Genomic DNA, 19,473 nt, shown 5'->3' on the forward strand with positions numbered 1-19,473 from the left:
GGTATTATTTCCATTTTGAGATGTGGAAACAGGTGCAAGAAGTTAAATAAGTTGCCAAGATCATGCAGCTAGTAAGTGGTACCATGTGCCCTCTCAGGCAAGTACAAAGGATACAGCACCTCAACCAATTGGGTGCCAGGCTCTCCGTGGAAGGCGTGTGGGGTGAGGGGGCCAAGAGTGCAAATCCTTCACCAAGTATCTTGGGAAAGCAAATGGTGCTTGAGGGTCTGGAACACGGGGATTCATTTCAAAGGGGAGGAGCTGAGACTTGAACCATTTGTTTGTTGTTGGGTGCCATCGTTTTCCACTTATAGCGACCCCGTGTGACAGAGTAGAAGTGCCTTCTTAGAGTTTTCTAGGCTGTAATTTTACCGGAACAGATCATGGGGTCTTCATACCGCAGAGCCTCTGAGTGGATTCCAACCGCCCTTTCCGTTGGCAGAGAGCACGCTCCCCAATAAAAAACTTTTAAAATCTTTCCCTTTGGCTCAGACTCAAAGATGTTAAAAGTAGAAAGGGCCTCAGTTAGCATTAACTAGTCCAATCCACTCCATTTACTTTCGAAGCCTCTTTTTTTAACCTGTGAGAGTAAGTCCCGACATTTTTTTCACCTTTATAAGGCTCCTCTCCCCCAAAGAGGGTGGAGGGGCTGCAAAGAACCTGGACAGGGGGAGATTTTGACCAGGTGATAAGTTCACAGCCTGTCCCCCTAGAAAATCCCCCCGGTAACCTGAAGGTCTCACCTCTCCGCTTACCTCGTAGGTGCTGGTAATCCCCAGTTTATAGAACACCGGGAGGAAGACCTCGGCGCTGATGACCACCACAGAGAAGTAGGTGAACGCAAAGATGGTGTATATGGCCCCAAAATGGTACACCTCGGAGGGGGTGCCCAGGACAGTGACAGCCGACATGAAGCTGGCGGTGAGGGACAGCGCCACGGGCACGGCTGTCATACTGCGGCCGCCCATCAGGAAGTCCTTGGAAGTCTGCTGGCCGCCCCCCGCGAAGGCGTAGTAGATGCCGATGACCGCCGAGATGAGCAGCATCGCGGCGAACACCAGGTAGTCCCACACCACGAAAGTGCCGATGTCCCGTGACGCCTCCATGGCCCCACCGTCGCCGGTGCCCTGAGCGCAAAGCCCGCAGCGCACGGTCCCAGAGGCGAGCTGGAGCCCCTGTCGCCCTGTGCTCACTTCTTATTCCCAGACGCCGGGGGCGCGGCGGGCGTGGCGCCCTGCGGGGATTGGAGGCGTCCTGCAGGTGTCAATCCCGGGGCCCGAGCGCCCGCGAAGGTGGGGGCAGAGGACGCCTGGCAGCTGCCCCTCGAACCCCGGCTCTGAGATTCGCTGAGCGCTCCCCAGGCGCCGGGCTGGGGTGGCTGGGAACGCCGAGGCTCCGGGACACTCGGCCAGGTGGCAGCCCGCAGGGAGGACTGAGGCTCCAGCCGCGTCCGACGAATTCGCAGGGAGCAGTCAGCACAAATTACACCAAGTGGCACCAGCTTGGAAAGCACTATTTAAATAACCAGGCGACAGGTAGGGGAGTGTGGGTGGAAGGGCAATTGCCATGCCTTTAATTTTAACTTTCTAGTTCAACAGTCCTTGTCCTAAAGGGAATATATGACTAGAGTTTTTATATTTGATCTTTTCATGGGCCATGAGGGTAACAGTTTGCAGTGAGCAGGGATCACAGTTGCTTGACAAGTAACCAATGATAAAGGAGAGGAAGAAGTTTGTGCTGTTGGTTGCCTGCCTTGTCATTCATCCCCTCCATCCCTTGAAAATGGTAGTTGCTGTGATGTTAGTAATAATAATACCTGCTATTTAATGAGCTTTATGACATGACACATACATGCCTGGTACTTTACATATTAACTAGTGTGACTCTTACCCTTGAGATAGGCTTTATCTCCATTTTTCAAAAGAGAAAGCTGTGATTTAAAGAGATTAAATCACTTGCCCAAGGAAATGGTGGAGATTAAGATTTTTAAACTGTGTCTGATTTCAGAGTTAGTTATCCGAATCATAATGCTATTCTTGGTAGAGCCTAAGTGTAGATGTGTGTTAAATGTAGGCACAAAAGTTTGTACTTAAATGAAGATACTTGAAAGCATGGGAAACCCTGGTGGCATGGTGGTTAGGTGCTACGGCTACGAACCAAAAGTTGCCAGTTTGAATCCACCAGGTGCTCCTTGGAAACTCTTTGGAGCAGTTCTACTCTGTCCTATAGGATCAGTATGAGTCGCAATTCGCTTGAGGGCAATGAGTTTTTGAAGGCATGTGGAAAATAAGATCATTTCCAGTATCAGCACTCAAGATATATTTTATGTGGTTTATATTGAAACATTACTAATGACATGAGTCACACTTGTAAAGAAATATGATTTTCAGGTTTTTCTTCTAAAACACACCCTCCAGCAAAGTCTCCTTGCTCATTTTCATACATCTTTCTAATTTGTCACCTGATCTTTTGTAAACAATCCACGGACTGCATTTAGCCAAGCCCAAGCCAGTTGCTGCCAAATTGGCTCTCACACAGGATGACTCCATGTGTGTCGGAGTAGAACTGAACGCCACAGGGTTTTCAATGATTTTTCAGAAACAGACCACCAGGCCTTTCTTCTGAGGTGCCTCTGGGTCGAATCAAACCTCCAACCTTTCAGTTAGCAGCTGAGTACTTTAACCATTTGCATCACCCGGGGACTCCTTAGCCCAGCCCAGTGTGTGAGAAAAAGCTTTATCAGCTCTTATTGCTCTTATTTTTTGTAAGCTGTTGTTATTTGTATAATATTTTCAAAAGGAAATAAAAGAGAGAAACAGAAGATAAATCCAAGTAACTCAATCATTTAAATAAATGTCTGACTTGGAATTTGTCCAACTGGGTGAAGTTTATTTCGTTCTTAAATATATGTTTTAGCAGCCTGTAAGCATAACTCAAGGACTCCTGTTGGCGAAGTGGTTATGTGCTCGGCTAACCAAAAGGTGGGTGGATGGAACCCACCAGCCACTCAGTGGGAAAAAGATGTGGCGGTCTGTTTCATAAAGACTACAGCCTTGGAAACCCTATGGGGCCGTTCTACTCTGTCCTATAGAATCACTATCAGTCAGAATCAATTAAACACACATAACAACAATCTTTACGGGAGATGATCGCCAGGCCTTCCCTTGCCAGCTCCTCCACCCCACCCCACCCAGTGGCTGGTGAGCTCCAATTGCCGACCTTTAGGTCAGAATCCAATGCTTAGCCATTGCACCACCAGGGCTCCTTTACCAAGTGCTTCTAATTTGTGAGAACGGACTGGCCTAAGTGATGATTTGCTGTTAGAAACAGCCTCTGTTTCCCCCAGTTATGCCTCCTTGCCTTATAACATTGACACAATGCCATGAGCATAATCTGTACCCCGTTCCTCTGTCAAATCTTTCAGGTTCCTAGTATATGTGCTCAAATAATATTTTCAAGAGGAGTTCATGAATGCTTTGGTTTTTGCACCTTTGAATGTGCGAGGTTATTCACCTTTTTCCTCCACATAGGAGAAAAAATTCAGCGGGGTAAAAAATTCTTAGGTCACAACCTTCCCCCAATCACCACCAAAAGAAAAAGTTGTAGATATTTTTCTGTTGTCTTCTGGCATTTCTTATTAGAGAGTTGTCTGAGGTCGGCCAGATTTTTGTTTCTTTGTAAGTAACTCAGGAGCCCTGGTGGCACAGTGGTTAAGTGACAAAGCTGCTAACCAAAAGGTCAGCAGTTCGAATTCACCAGCTGCTCCTTGGAAACCCTATGGGGCAGTTCTACTCTGTCCTATAGGGTCGCTATGGGTTGGAATCGACTCAAAGGCAACAAGTTTTTGGTTTATAAGTACCTTGAGAAGCCCTGGTGACCTCTTCAGCACTGGGCTGCTAACTGAAATGTTGGTGGGTTGTGCAAACCCACCAGCTGCTCCAAGGCAGAAAGAAGTGGCTGCTTTCATAAGGCTTTACAGCCCTATGGGGGCAGTTCTACTCAACAGATTTGACTGGGTTTTGTAAGTTATTTGCTTTAGGCAGAATGCTGATAGATTTTTTTTTTCTTTATACCCATAATTCCAGACCTTCCAAGGATATTTCTAGAATCGCACTCTTCATTACTATCATCTGGAAAGGTAAGTCCTTTCAATTTGAATAGTCAGGTCTTTTTTTTTTTTTTTTATCATACCTTTAATTATTGCTGTTATTCTAATTGTTCTAGTATCTTTTTTAGAAACACTTATAATTATTAAATAAAATCTCTCTCGTCCTTTATATCATTCACTTTAATCTTCTTTTTCTTTCAAATGTGCCTCCTAAGAAATCATTTGTCTTTCATATCATAGATTCCATTTTCTGCCACGTTGATGCTGTACTTTGCTCCTTCCAATGTAGATTTTACTTGTTATATTTTAATAACCCTGAAATTTTTCTATAATCTTCTCTCCATTTTTCTAAAATCTTTTCACCTTTTCTGCTCTCATTTCATAACAATCTTGTCATTTTATATCCTCTTAAGTATGCCTAGCAGTTTTCTCAAGTTTCATTATTTCTTCACATTCCAGGAGCAAATAATTTTTATGTGCTTTTCTTTCCTTGGGAAACCCTGGTGGCGTAGTGGTTAAGTGCTACGGCTGCTAATCAAGAGGCTGGCGGTTTGAATCTGCCAGGCACTCCTTGGGAACTCTATGGTGCAGTTCTACTCTGTCCTATAGGGTCGCTGTGAGTCAGAAACAACTCAACGGCAGTGGGTTTGATTTTTTTGGTTTTCTCTTTCCTTGGGTCTTCAAAACGATGTTCCTTTTCCTTTGCCTCACAGAATTTTTTCAGAGGACACACACTGACTGTTTTTCTGTTACTTATCCTTAAATTAAAAAATAATTTCCAGACGTAGTGTTTGCCAAAAGACCAAGTGTGTATGTTGGTTTTACCCTTATTTTTCTCTTCCTTTGGGTTTTCAAATTTGTGAGTAGATGGCATGGTAAAACTTAATTCCCAGTAATAATCAGGTTTGCATTCATAGTAACTCTCTTGGGTGGAGACAGTATTTTCTCCTGTTATTGCCTGGCACTCGCACACTTTCATGAGGAGATAGCATCATAAAAGCTACAGGATGCAGCATCCACGACGTCTGGGATTTTTCCATCTCCACCCCTGCCAAGATTCACCGTGCACTGCTAGTTCATTCTACCCCTGTCAGCTTTATGCCAGAGGACTACTGCTGTTGTTGTGTGCCATTGTTGTGCGCCCACTCATAACGACCCCGTGTGGTAAAGTAAAACTGCCCCCTGGGGTTTCCAAGGCTGTAATCCTTACTTGAGTAGATCGCCAGGTCTTTTCTTCTGCAGAGCGGCAGATAGGTTTGAATCTCCAATCTTTCAGTTAGCAGCCAGGTGCTTAATCATTGTGCCATCAGGGCTCCTTGCCAGAGGTGTAAGTGACATATGTTTTCTAAAGATGGCGGCCTCTGACTATCTAGAGAAAGAAGCACTTTAGTAGAAAATGCTCAATCAACAGAGGAATGGATGCCCAGTTCTTTAGTGGGGATGTTGTTGTTGTTGTTGTTGTTGTTCAGTCAGCTCCGACTCCTGGCCACCTGGTCCTGCACTATCCTCATGATCATTAGTATTTTTGAGTCCGTCGTTGAGGCTCTTCTGTCAATCCATCTCACTGAGGTTTCCCTCATTTTTGCTGACCTGCTGCTTTACCAATCATGATGTTCTTTTCTATTGATTGGCCTTTCCTGATGACATTAACCTCCCCTAATGAGGATAGATGTTATGATTCTGAGCTAGGGTAAATAGTTGGGGAGGGACAATAGGTCTTCCCACGTACTTTCGGGGGGCTTTCTTTTTCATAATGGACTGCCAAGTGTGTCTTTTAGTCCGATTAAATGTGACCTCCTAACAATTTTTCTTATATTATCTGGCCCTTAACTACCTCTCAGACATCTTTTCCTACCACTTCTTTTCCCCACTTACTCCACTCCAGCCACACCATCTTCCTGGAACGTGCCAAGCTTGTTTCTATCCCAGGGTCTTTGTACATGCTGCTCCATCCGCCATGAACGTTCTTCCTCCAGATACCTGTGTGAACACCCTCACTTCATTTAGGTCTCTGCTCAAATGTCACCTGCTCCAAAAGACCTTCCCTGGTCACTTGATCTATAATATGTGTCTATCACTTTATCAGAATTGACTTGACAGAAACTAACAACACTCCCTAGGTCTAGAACGGCCTGGTACATGGCAGGTATTTTAAAAACATTCAATAAATGAATGAACAAAGGAAGGAATTATTATAAAACTCTCTCAAATAGGTTTACTGTCTGTTCTGGTTTCAAATGTTCAAATTTCCTCTTTTTCTGCATTTCATAGACATTTTGGAAGAAAAATGAGGGAAACCATATCAGGAACTACTTTTTAATCTTAAAGCTGTATTTAGACAGTCATTTTCTTTCATCATGATTTGCTTACCCATTTCATCAATTTGTGTTGGATTTAGCTGAGAGTGACAGAAACCAAAACAACAATAGCTTAAGTAGGATAAGTTTATTTCTCTTTCACATTTAAAGAAGTATAGAGGATTAGTGGGGTGGAGCTTCATAATGTTGTTTGAGCTCCGAACTCTTCTTTTATAATTCTGTCTCCCTCAGAGCTGGGCTTCCATTTCAGCAGGAAGAAGGAAAGGGCTGAATAAGGATATGTCCATATAAATTTCACTCATATTCCATTGGACAGAACTTAGTCACATGGTCACATCTAGCTGTAAGAGAGGCTAGAAAATAAAGGCTTCGTGCCAGGGAGCTATTGCCCAACTAAAAACTGAAGACCCCATTTCCAAGGAAGAACGAGAGAATGGAAACAGTGAATGGCCAGCAGCCTCTGCTGTAGCCATCTTATTCACAATCGTCACCCGACTTCATTCTCTGAAACCAGTTTCCCTGGATGTTTATTATCTCTTCATGGATCATCCTTAACTGGCAAAGTTAGAAGTTCCCAAATTTAAAAGCACAGATTAACCATGCCAGTGACCAGTCCTACTTTTACTCTTCTGTACTTGAAAGCTAACTATCTCTGTAGTTTTCCCCCTTATTTTGACAAACAGCTGTTCTCAAGGCACTACTCAGGAGACTTGGGCCACAGTGCAACTGAGAAGAACACAAATGTAGAAGAAGTTAGAGGCTGACTCAGAGTGGAGGGGCACAGAGCAGATGGGGGCAGTACCTTCCGGTCACAGCAGCAGGCTACCCCTTACTCAGTTGCCCATCTCCCTTGAAGAAAACCTTTCTCTAGCACATTTTGAATGTGACTTGTTTTTTTTAAAAAATCAGTTTGCATTGTACTTTTAGGAACACACTTGGCCTATAGGATGGAGTCAAGTCAAAACTCATCTAGTAATGTACAAGGTACTATCCCAATTCTTTTGTCATATAAGCTATATTTCTAGTCATAGCTGGAATATGAAAATCTCTTCATGACACAGAAAATGTTACAATGATTTCTATTCTGAAGAGATTACAGCTGTATCAGATATAACTCACAGGATATGCCAGGAACTCACAGAATTATGAGTTCACAGAAATTCTAAATACTAGTGCTATGGATTGGATTATGTCTCCCCAAAAATGTGTGTATCAAATTTGGCAGGGCCTTGATTCCCAGTATTGTGTGGTTGTCCTCCATTTTGTGATTTTAATTTTATGTTAAAGAGGATTAGGGTAAGGTTGTAACACCCTTCCTAAAGTCACATCCCTGACCCAATAGGAAGGGAGATTTCCTGTGGTGTGGCCTGCACCACCTTTTATCTTATAAGAGACAAAATGAAATGGAAGCAAGCAGAGAGTGGGGGACCTCATACAACCAAGAAAGCAGTGTCGGGAGCAGAGTGCACCCTTGAACACGGGGTCCTGACACAGAGAAGCTCCTAGTCCGGAGGAAAATCAATGAGAAGGCCAACAGAGAGAGAATGCCTTCCCTGGAGCTCACACCCTAAATTTGAACTCTTAGCCTACTTTACTGTGAGGAAATAAATTTCTCTTTGTTAAAGCCATCCACTTGTGGTATTTCTGTTATAGCAGCAATAGGTGACTAAGACAACTAGGTTATGATAAAGATTGGTTTAGGAAGAAGTAATATTTAAGATTGTTAATAAGTCAACAGCTAAGAGCATTACATGAGCTACCCTCAATTTTAAAGTTTTGCCGGCTAGTTATCTAAGTGATTATAGTATAAAAATTAGATACTTCTCTAAGAAAGGTGGATGGTGTTAAATACAAGGTACAAATCCTGACTTTTTAGTCTCTCCAGAACTTTCCTACTGAGTTTAGTTTTAGTCCTCTCACTAATCAGTGTACTCATAAACATATAAAAGTATATAATATACCTATTCATGTAATGCCTTATAACTGCATAGTTCTTTCAATTTTGTGAGAAGTGGCAGTTTAAACCACAATAGCTGTGTACACTTTTCTTTCTGGTCCCATATTTTAGTGTGTTTTTAGAGTTTGGCAAAACAACTTTAGTCCCAGAAAAGTAATTTTTGGCCATTTGCTACATCTGAAGAGCATAGATATAGATATTAAGAAGAAGACCCAACAAAGCCAAACAGATTTCCCTGGTGTGAAATTATGTTTGCAATTCCCATTACCTACCTCAACTCCCTGGAAAATATTTATTTACCAATTATCCTGAAACAGGGAAATGAGGATGAACTTCAATATTAAAAATTACAGCATTGCATTATAAGTTATTTCATATCTTTGTAAAAGATGTTTCTTCCGTAGAAATATGGGAGTTTTTCTCAACCAAACCAGTTGCCATCGAGTTGATTCAGACGCATGGCGACCCCATGTGTGTCAGAGCAACAGTGTGTTCTGTAGGGTTTTCAGTGGCTGATTTTTCCAAAGCAGATCAACAGCCCTTTCCTCCGAGGAGCTTCTGGGTGCACTTGAACTTCCAACTTTTCAGTTACCTGCCGAGCATATTAACTGTTTGCGCCATGCAGGGACCCTGAGTTTTTCCGATTGGACTCTACTTTTTTTAAAAGCAGAGTTTTGAGAGTGAGGCAAATGGGAACGGACTGATAATTGGTGGTAATGTATTTTCAAAAGGAAAAAGGACCCAGAATGTGCTCACATGTGTCATAATCCATGCAAACTGCTCAAAGAGCTCTTGAATTTTCTCCAGAAGGCATAATTGCGTAACCAACACCATTCATCTTGGAACTTGCCCCCCTCCTCCCCGCCATGTTTCACTCCCCTATGTGGTTCCTTTCACTTGTAAATGCCCCCTCCCCATGTCCTCCTGTTAGTCTTTTTTTTTTTTTTTTTGAACATTTTATTGCACTTTAGGTGAAAGTTTAAACAGCAAATTAGTTTTCCAATCAATGATTCTTATACAAATTGTTCCATGACACTGATTGCAGTCCCCATACACTGTAAGCACTCTCCCCATTTCCTCCCTGGGTTCCCCATTTCCATTAGTTCATTTTCCCTGTCCTTCCCTACCTTCTTATATTCTTATATTTGGTTTGGGGCAAATTGTTACAAGAAAGCACATTCTTTACGAGTGTTATTGTTTACCTTATAGCTTCATCTATTATTTGGCTGAAAGGTGGCCTCCAGGAGTGTCTTTAGTTTCAAGTTAGAAGGTTGTCTTAGGGCAATAGTCTTAGGGGTTCCCCTAGTCTCTTTTGAGACCAGTAAGTCTGGTCTTTTTTCTTTTTTAATCTGAGTTTCGTTCTACATTTTTCATCCATTCTAACCAGGACCTTCTACTGTGATCCCTGTCAGAGTGGTCAGTTGCGGCAGCTGAGCACCCTCTAGTTCTGATCTTAAGTTAAAGGCTGCAGTTCATATGGACCATTAGTCCTTTGGACTATTTGCTTCCTTGTCAAAAATTTCCTTGAAATATTTCATGGCTCCTAACCATCTGCTGCACGGTGTACTCCCTCCCCTTCTTTGAGCCCCTTTAGCATGTTTATTCCCTTTTTTTTTTTTTTTAGTCTTCATCATGTTCCAATATCATTGTTGGTAGTTGCCATCAATTTGGCTTAGACTCATGGTGACCCCATGTACAACAGAGTGAAACATTACCAGCTCCTGTGTCATCTTCACCATCATTGGTATGCTCAATTCATTGTTGCAGCCCCTGTGTATTTTGAGTGCCTTCGGACCTAGGGAGTTCACCTTCCAGCACTGTATCTGACAGTATTCTGTTATAATCCATAGTGTTTTCCTTGGTGGATTTTCAGAAGTGGATCACCAGGGCTTTTTTCCTAGCCTATCTTAGTATGGAAGCTCTGTTGAAACCTACCCACCATGGGTAACCCTGCTGGTATTTGAAATACGGGTGGCATAGCTTCCAGCATCATAGCATCACGCAAGCTACCACAGTATGACAAACTGACAGACGGGTGGTGGCCAATAGTATAGTTGTTTTAATTAAGGCTTTTTCAGTCTAAAATAAAACCCACTCGCTTAAGGCAAAAGAAAAGAATGTAGGTGTGTGTGTCATGGATTCCACAAGCCCAACAGCAGTCACTAGGAAGTGTGGCGTTCTTCCCCTTCTCTAAAGTCAGGTTTTTTCTGCCTTGCCACAGTACCTAGTCAGAAATGTCCAAACCAGTGCTTATACATCCTTAATTACTTGAGCAGCAGAGACTAATTAGCACCTTTGAATTCTAATTTTAAATCTCCTGTTGGAAAAATTCAATTGGTTCAGCTTGGGCCGTCTGTCCCTGGACCTCCAATTCAATCAGCAGTGACCAGAGGGGCAGAGTTCTAATCCTGGCTGCAGAGATTCACTCTGAGGGTCAGGAAGGGTGACTAGACACTCTGAAAGGTGTCTCCTCTATTAATCATTTATGTCATTTACGTCATTATATTATCTCCTGTGATAAACGGGAAGGTCCTTGGGGAAAGGGATGGTTGCTTGCTCATCTCTGTAAGCCCCCAGAACCCAGCACTGTTTGTTGCATAACGAAAATGTAAAACCTGTTGTTGTAATGGTCCTACTTTACAATACCTGTCAGCATCTAGAATTACCCAACAATTTCTAAAAGTGAAATTTGGAAATATGAGAGTGATCTTATTGAACCATGATCTAGGCTGATTATCTGTGTGTTTTCCATTAGGGAAAAACAAGCAAGCAAACAATTCTTTTAAAAACTCCCTTTTGCCTCATTATTGAGAGGAAAACGTACTTAAAACATAACCCACTAGCCAAAAAAAAAAAAGCCAAACCCGTCACCATCCAGCCAACTCTAACTCATGGTGACTCCATGTGATACAAAATACAATGCTCCTTAGGGTTTTCTTAGCTGTAACCTTTACAGAAGCAGGTCACCAGGCCTTTCTTCTGCAGAGCCACTAGGTGGGTTTGAACTGCCAACCTTTAGGTTAGCAGCCAATTACAAACCACTTATGCAATGCAGGCTCCTCATAACCCCCTACCGCCTGCTTATTCTTTTCCTTGAAATCACAATCACAGCTGCTAGGGGGCTTTGAGAATGTCCTTTTCAAATGACAAAGGAAGACAAGAATATAAGAATTCCTTTGCAGAGCACTTCCGTAGTGTCCTTCCACTAGAGAACACTGAGTAAAGCACTGGAGAAATGGGAGTGAGTGACAACAGCCAGTGTCATCACACGGTTTGGGAGAGGCTCAAATGAGTCAACGTCTCTACCCACACACACCCATCTTCTTCCCTTTTGTTTCTTTCTTATCTGGCTCTCACCCTAACCTCCTCAATGTAATGGATTCAGATCTGTAGCACCGTGTACTTTCCATTAAGTAATCAACCCACTAAGTGAGTTTAGAAGGAGAAGTTTTATCTGATGCCCCGGAGTGCCTTCTGTCCGATAACAAGGGCCATGATGCTCCGGTTTCTCCTTTTATCAGAACTGCTGCAGTTAAGTGAGGCCAACTTTCACAACCACGTCCAATGTCCTTGCCTGGTTTTCTAGCACAAATCTTTCCATTCTTTCACTATTCGATTTTTGTTGTTTTTTTCACCCAAATTTCAACCTGTTTGTATATGTATTTTTTATTGTAGTCAATCTCAAATCCCTTTTTGCATATAAAAAGTTATATACAAAGAATTAAAAATGATGAGTAAGGTTTGTGGATTGTATGTGCGCCATTATCCTGAAACTCCCCTAAAAGGACATCAAAGGAACAGAAAAGGCATTAATCCAGAAGGACAAAGCGAAGGGGAGAAGAGATGAGTACAGACAAGATCTAATATAATTTTGGAAGAATGGATGCAGATTAACAACTGGAAAGTGACATAGGTTTCACTTTCTTCACTTGTCAAATCCCTTAAGGGAAGGAAGCCAATACGAACAAAAGAATTTGTTCTATAGAAAACCCCTAGAAAGGGTTAGAAATTCAAGAAGCCATATGCTTCTAAAGGTAGGGTATAAGGTAGGATGAAAAACCAGAAGACTTACATAAGGAATGTTTAGAAACCACACCTCTCCCCCTCTCCCGGGCTTGGCAGCCAGGTAACTAACTGGCCTTCCCTTCTTCTTGGCAGAAAACCAAAGGTACCCTTTCCAGGAAAGGTACCTTTCCTCTGGCTTGAGGGCATCAGTCATAGTTAAGGGCTGTAGTGAAACATTTTACAAGAAAACAGATATTAGAGAAAGCTTGCCTCATGAATGGGATAGACACCCACCCCATCCTTTTCCCTACTAGACTCCCAGCATGCTGACTACCAGCCTTGTGCTCTCTCAGTCAAGACAACAGAAGATTCCTTTCTTGGAAAACTGACCAGCTCAAGAGGATAGACCTACAAGTACTCACATTTAGGAGCTCTATAAAAGGGCAGTCCCTGGGCAATGTACATGTTAATGCACTCAGCTGTTACCTGAAAGGTTGGAGGTTCAAGTCCACCCAGAGTTGGAAAAAAGGCCTAGCGTAGTCTTTGATCTTCATCAGTTGTCTTCCTTTCAGCAAGCAAGCCTGTGTCATCTGTGTATGCAGGTTGTTAATGAGTCTTCCTCCAATCCTGATGCCGCATTCTTCATCATATAGTCCAGTTTCTAGGATTATTTGCTCAGCATACAGATCGAATAAGTGTGCTGAAAGGATACAACCCTGACACACACCTTTCCTGACTTTAAAACACGCAGTATCTGCTTGTTCTGTTCGAACAAATGCCTCTTGATCTATGTACAGGCTCCTTATGAGCACAATTAAGTGTTCTGGAGTTCCCATTCTTCCCAATGTTATCCCTAATTGGTTATGATCCACACAGTTGAATGCCTTTGCACAGTCTTAAAACACAGGTAAATATCTTTCTGGTACACTCTGCTTTCAGCCAGGGTCCAGCTGACATCAGCCATGATATCTCTTGTTCCATGTCTTCTTCTGAATCTGGCTTGAATTTCTGGCAGTCCCCTGTCGATGTACTGCTGCAACCACTTTTGAATGATCTTCAGCAAAGTTTTACTTGTGTGTGATATTAATGATATTGTTCAGTAATTTCCACATTCTGTTGGTTCACCTTTCTTTGGAATGGGTACAAATACGGATCTCTTCCAGTGGGCTGGCCAGGTAGCTGTCTTCCACATTTCTTGGTATAAACAAGTGAGTGCTTCAAGCACTGCATCCCTTTGTTGAAACATCTCAGTTGGTATTCCATCAATTCCTGGGGCCTTGTTTCTCACCACAGCCTTCAGTGTAGCTTGGATCTCTTCCTTCAGTACCATTGGTTCTTGGTCATATGCTACCTCCTGAAAATGGTTGAAGGTCAACCAATTCTTTTTGGTATAGTGATTCTGTGTATTCCCTCTATCTTCTTTTGACGCTTCCTTGGTCGATTACTATTTTCCCTGTAGAATCCTTCAATATTGTAACTTGAAGCTTGAATTTTTTCTTCAGTTCTTTCAGCTTGAGAAATGCTGAGTGTGTTCTTTCCTTTTATTTTTCTAACTCCAGGTCTTTGCATATGTCATTATAATACTTTGTCTTCTTGAGCCACCCCTTGAAATCTTTGTTCAGCTTTTTACTTCATCATTTCTTCCTTTGGCTTTAGCTATTCTACATTCAAGAGCAAGTTTCAGAGTCTCTTCTGACATTCATTTTGGTCTTTTCTTTCTTTCTTGTCTTTTTAATGACCTCTTGATTTCTTCATGTATGATGTCATTGATGTCATTCCACAACCCATCTGGTCTTCAGTCGTTAGTGTTCAACGTGTCAGATCTATTCTTGAGAAGGTTTCTAAATTCAGGTGGGATATACTCAAGGTCGTACTTTGGTTCTCATAGACTTGTTCTAATTTTCTTCAACTTCAACTTGAATTTACATATGAGCAATCAATGGTCTGTTCCGAAGTCAGCCCCTGGCCTTGTTCTGACTGATGATATTAACACTGAGCTTTTCCATCGCCTCTTTCCACAAATATAGTCAGCTTGATTCCTGTGTATTCCATCTGGTGAGGTCCACCTGTATAGTCACTGTTTATGTTGCTGAAAAAAGTATTTGCAATGAAGAAGTTGTTGGTCTTGAAAATTCTGTCATGCCATCTCTGGCCTTATTTCTACCGCTAAGGCCATACTTTCCAACTACTGATCCTTCTTTGTTTCCAGCTTTCACATTCCAATCATCACTAATTATCAATGCATCTTGATTGCAAGTGTAATCAATTCCAGACTGCAGAAGTTGGTAAAAACTTCAATTTGGTGTGTACATTTGAATAATAGTCGTATTAACTGGGTTTCTTTGTAAGCATATGGATATTATCCTGTCACTGACTGTGTTGTACTTCAGGGTAGATCTCAAAATGTTCTTTTTGACTACAAATGCAGTGCTATTCCTCTTCAATTTGTCATTCCCGACATAGTGGACCATATGACTGTCTGATTCAAAATGGCCAATACCAGTCCATTTCAGCTCACTAATGCCTAGAATATTGATGTTTACGCATTCCATTTCATTTTTGACCCCTTCCAATTTTCCTAGATCCATGCTTCATACATTCCAAGTCCCAATTATTAATGAATGTTTACAGCTGATTCTTATCATTTTGATTCATGCCACATCAGCAAATGAAGGTCCTGAAAGCTTGACTCCAACTTTTTTTTCTACTTTGAGGAGGCAGCTCTTTCCTAGTCGTATTTTGAGTGCTTTCCAACCTGAGGGGCTCATCTTCTGGCACTGTATCACATAGTGTTCCACTGCTATTCATAAGGTTTTCACTGAGCAATTTTTTCAGAAGTAGGCTGCCAGGTCTTTCTTCCCAGTCTGTTTTAGTCTGGAAGCTCCATTGAAATCTGTCCCCCAAGGGTGACCCTGCTGGTATTTGAAATACCAGTAGCAAAGCTTCCAGTATCACAGCAACACACAAGCCACCACAGTATGACAAACTGACAGGCACATGATGCAGTAGGTTCCTGCTTTTCTGGTTTGGGTGGGGTGAAGGGGCTGGCCGTTGGCTGGTGCTGACTTTTCTTTGCTTTCATTATGGTATTTACCTCCCTGGAAACATGAGAGAATCTCAGGTAGAATAAGTTAGCTTCCTTTGACCATCTGATGGGGGAATCTTGAGAGCTAGCAGCACCATGGAAGAAAGGCCTGGAGATCTGTTTCTGTAAAGATTACATCCAAGAAATCCCCATGGAGCAATTCTACTCTGCTACACATGGGGTCACCATGAGTCAGAATTGACTCAACAGCAATGAGTTTGGTTTTTGGAGATGGCCAACCATGGAAACGTTGTATGATATAGACTCTATACAGTGATTTCAAGTACTTGTGTGGTTGCTCTGTGCTTCGTAATGTTAATTAGTTGGGATGTAGTGAGTGAGTTCTCCTTGTGTCAAGAGGCACTGATGTGGGTCCCAGCCTACTCCCAGTTTCAAAATCTCTAGTATAAGAAACAATGACTTTAGTTTGTTTGCATCTCTATTTGTGACACAAACAAGTCCCAGGTTCATGATAGATGAAAGTACCACACCTTTGAGCCAATACATTAACCATTTCCGTAAAGTCTTTCAAATGAATGTATAAGTGTTACTGCATCATGATGACTGCAATCCCACAGTGTCAATCTGCTTTTTGTAAAATTGGGAAATAACCCAGCTTTTAAGCAAAAGATGAGTTTCTGTAGACAATGGTGAGATATCTGTGATTAGAAAAATCATTTTTAGGATTAAATGGGCTAACAGATAAAATGCTGAAAGCAGTCCCTGGCCTATAGTTAGTACTCAACAAAAGTTAGCTTTTTTTGTTGTTACATTTTATTTTGTCATTATTATATTCAAAAACGTTTGTGACTCTTTTTTCTTTAAGGAAGGAAGGATACCATAGGCAGCAGAGATTCCCTCCCTCCCCCTCTACCCAGTCATTGTAGAAAAATTAGAAAATGTAGAGTAGCAAAAAGACCTAATATACCCTTAATTTAACTCTGGTTTTTGTGATGGATATTCCTCAATATTTTGTATAAATAGAAGAAAGTATTTGTAAATGTCATCATCAACGCACATCATATGTTGAGTACCTACTATGTAAGATCTACACTAGGAATTCAGATAAAAAGAAGTTTGTCATGTAATCCTTGACTTTAAACATCTTATATTTTAATTACGGAGATAAGACTTATGAAGAAAGTGAGAAAATCTGTAATAGCAGGAAACAATTCATAAGAATAGTTCAGGCCAGGGTTGTTCGTTTGTTTTGTTTTGTTGTTTCTTTTTTAGACAGCATTTATACCCAGCTACAGCACTTTCGTTCTATACGTGTCTGAAAAAGATGTTCAGCAAATGGAGTTTTTGTTAGCAGCTTACTAAAAGGTTGGCAGTTCAAACCCACCCAGAGGCTCCACTGGAGAAAGACCTGATGACCTACTCCTGTAAAGATTGCAGCCTAGAAATCTGTCACATGGGGTCACTATGAGTCGAAATTGACTCTATAGCACCTAACAACAACAATAGTCTAAGAAGTCCTTTGGTGAATCCTTTTGCAAAGTAAGGATACCTATCTCAGAGCAGGTACCCCTTCTCTAATTTACTTCATTTCTCAAGTTTTGTATGTCAGGCTTAAGACAATGTGCACTTTTACTGCTCCTGAGACCTAGAAACACCTAAGGGAGATGTCATGTCCTTGTAGCACCAGAGCAGCCCTTGACTCTCCAGTTCCATGTGGCATGGGCAGCTGTCGTTGGAGGTTCTGGTGAGGGTAGGGTCCGGTCCAGCCCTCCCTGAGACAGAGCTAGTACAGAACTGTCTTTCTGCTGCAGCAAATGGGCCCAGAGCTTCTAAAATGCAGAGAAGAGCCAAACGCAGAGAATGAACACTCAGAATTCCTTTCTTCTAAGGGTGGGAGGAAGGAATGTCTCCATACATTATAACAACTCTGTCACTGGCACTGTGGGTGTCCCTTATGTACCTTCCTCTCCTAAGGGCAGCCATCTAGACCAGGTGGTGTGTTGGAACTGGAGTAGACTTTCACTGGCTAATGGGAGTTTGATGCCAAAGGATAATTGGTTCCTGGGGAAACTTGGCCTAACGCAGATATGAGAAATGCTCCTACTCAGCCCGGCTGCTTTTCAAATCCCAGCAGTTGGAAGGATTTTGCTACCCAAGTAGAAAATACAAGGAGCCCAACCTGCACGAAGTAGGTTGAGAGCTTTCTCTTGTCCCAGGAAGTTGAAAGTTTGATTAAGAATTCAGAAAATTTACAAAGTCCTATTACACTGAACTTATTGTCAATTTAATTTATCTTCCGCAGCCCCTGTGTGTTTAATCTGGAAAAAGCACTGCCCCTAAGTGTCATTGTAAACCCCTTCACCTCTGGGAAAAAAATCAGTCCAAAGAAAGAAAGAAGGTTTAAGTTTTCCAGCTCACTCTCTGATCTGGAAAGAGCCCATTAAAAAAATTTAATTCCTATTTTTATTTCTAAGTGAAAATAGATGCATTAGCTTTGTTAGGGCTGATGCTTTGCAATCATCCGAGAAGCTGTGCTATTCACCCCCAACAGGTGGTGGGAAAGAGTTGAACAAGGAGGCAAGATGAGAGCAGCTAGGCTGTATCTAGAATCTCCTAAGGGACATCTTGTATCACCATTGGGTTTGAAATGTAGAAAGTTTCATCCTAATGTACAGGTTATGTTCCTGAAGTCTATTTATCCATAAAAGTTGTTTGGAACGAAACATATTCCACTCTCTACCCCCAGAACAACAAATCTGTCTTGGAAAAAGTACGACCAGAATGCTTCTTAGAAGCAAGGATGGCTAGACTACGTCTCACATACTTTGGACATGTTATCAGCAGGGGTCAATCCCTGGAGGAGGGCATTGTGTTTGGTAAAATAGAGGGTAAGCAAAGAAGAGGAAGACCCTCAAAGAGATGGGCTGACACTGTGGCTACAACAATGGGCTCAAGCGTAATGATTGTGAGGATGGTGCAGGACCAGGCAGTGTTTTGTCTGTTGTACATAGAGTCACTATGAGTCAGAACCGACTCAACAGCACCTAACAACAAGAGCCCCCGAAACAATCATCTCCTCTTGTTGTTTTTGTTTTTTAATTTGTTATTCCTTTGAGGGTCCCTGAATTTTTTTAATTAAAATTTTAATTTTGTTAAGCTAATACACATATGTGGGTAAAAAAGACAGATAGTACTACATATAGGCTTATAACCAAACTTATAATATCGTGTCCTAAAAGTGTCTTCACACCTGATTCCTACTCCCCAGAAAAAAAGCTTTATATTTTTTCTTTTTTTATTCTTTTAGCTTTTTCTTGTAGTATTGACCTCAGTATTTGTAAATAGCCATTTCCTGTGGCTATCTCTTGATATTTTAAAATCTAGGTATTTTCTACTAACTTTCTACTAGGAAAACTGAGGCTTTATCTGTCTTACCATGGTCCCATCCATTCCCCCAACTTCACACATATACGCACACTTCCCATCCCCAAACTTCCCGATAGAGATATATTTGTTAGAGCAAAATTCAGCATATATTTAATTATGCCTGTGCAAATGTGATTCACAACCAAGTCACATGGTGTGCTAAGAAGAAACTGACTTTCTTTTGTTTTTCTTAGAGTTCGTGATTGTTTCTCTCTCTTTTCTTTTTTCATTTGCTAATTTTCCTTGAACTTCTTAGAATTCTTTCATCACTGATGTTTAAATTATTTTCTACCCTCAAAGCAAGACTCAGGCTTGCAAAAGCAGTAACACTTCTCAACTTTCTCCCAACTTGGGGAATATTACCTTGTACACAGTGAGATACAAATCTTGAAAGAAATAATTAGCTAATCAGAGAAAGCCTAAATAATATATACATATATCTTAGTTCATTTCCCATCGAAAGAATGAGTAAAGACTCCGTATTTGCTTTCCTGCTTTCTGGCAGAATTCTTCTGTAGATTTCCTTATACAGAAAAGTAACTTTTCACTTTTCGGAATAAACTAGAAACTGCTGAAAGTACAAAGAAAAGAGATTCCAAGGAAATTCACATTG

At 41.6% G+C, this 19,473-nt stretch overlaps 2 protein-coding genes across 2 annotated transcripts in view; one reads left to right on the forward strand and one right to left on the reverse strand.

Moving 5' to 3' along the window:
- Positions 1-1,501, reverse strand: part of SLC5A8 (solute carrier family 5 member 8) — a 52,285-nt gene extending 50,784 nt beyond the window's left edge. Inside the window, exon 1 of the mRNA XM_049884169.1 lies at positions 756-1,501. Within this exon, the coding sequence (XP_049740126.1) occupies positions 756-1,106 (351 nt within the window). The 5' untranslated portion in view covers positions 1,107-1,501. The remainder of the gene's footprint in view (positions 1-755) is intronic.
- Positions 831-19,473, forward strand: part of UTP20 (UTP20 small subunit processome component) — a 182,576-nt gene continuing 163,933 nt past the window's right edge. The window contains exons 1-2 of the mRNA XM_049884168.1: positions 831-1,535; positions 4,086-4,138. The gene's annotated coding sequence lies outside the window, so the exon portion shown is untranslated. The remainder of the gene's footprint in view (positions 1,536-4,085; positions 4,139-19,473) is intronic.

This window comes from Elephas maximus, chromosome 4, assembly GCF_024166365.1.
Source record: "Elephas maximus indicus isolate mEleMax1 chromosome 4, mEleMax1 primary haplotype, whole genome shotgun sequence".
NCBI classification, from domain to species: domain Eukaryota; kingdom Metazoa; phylum Chordata; class Mammalia; order Proboscidea; family Elephantidae; genus Elephas; species Elephas maximus.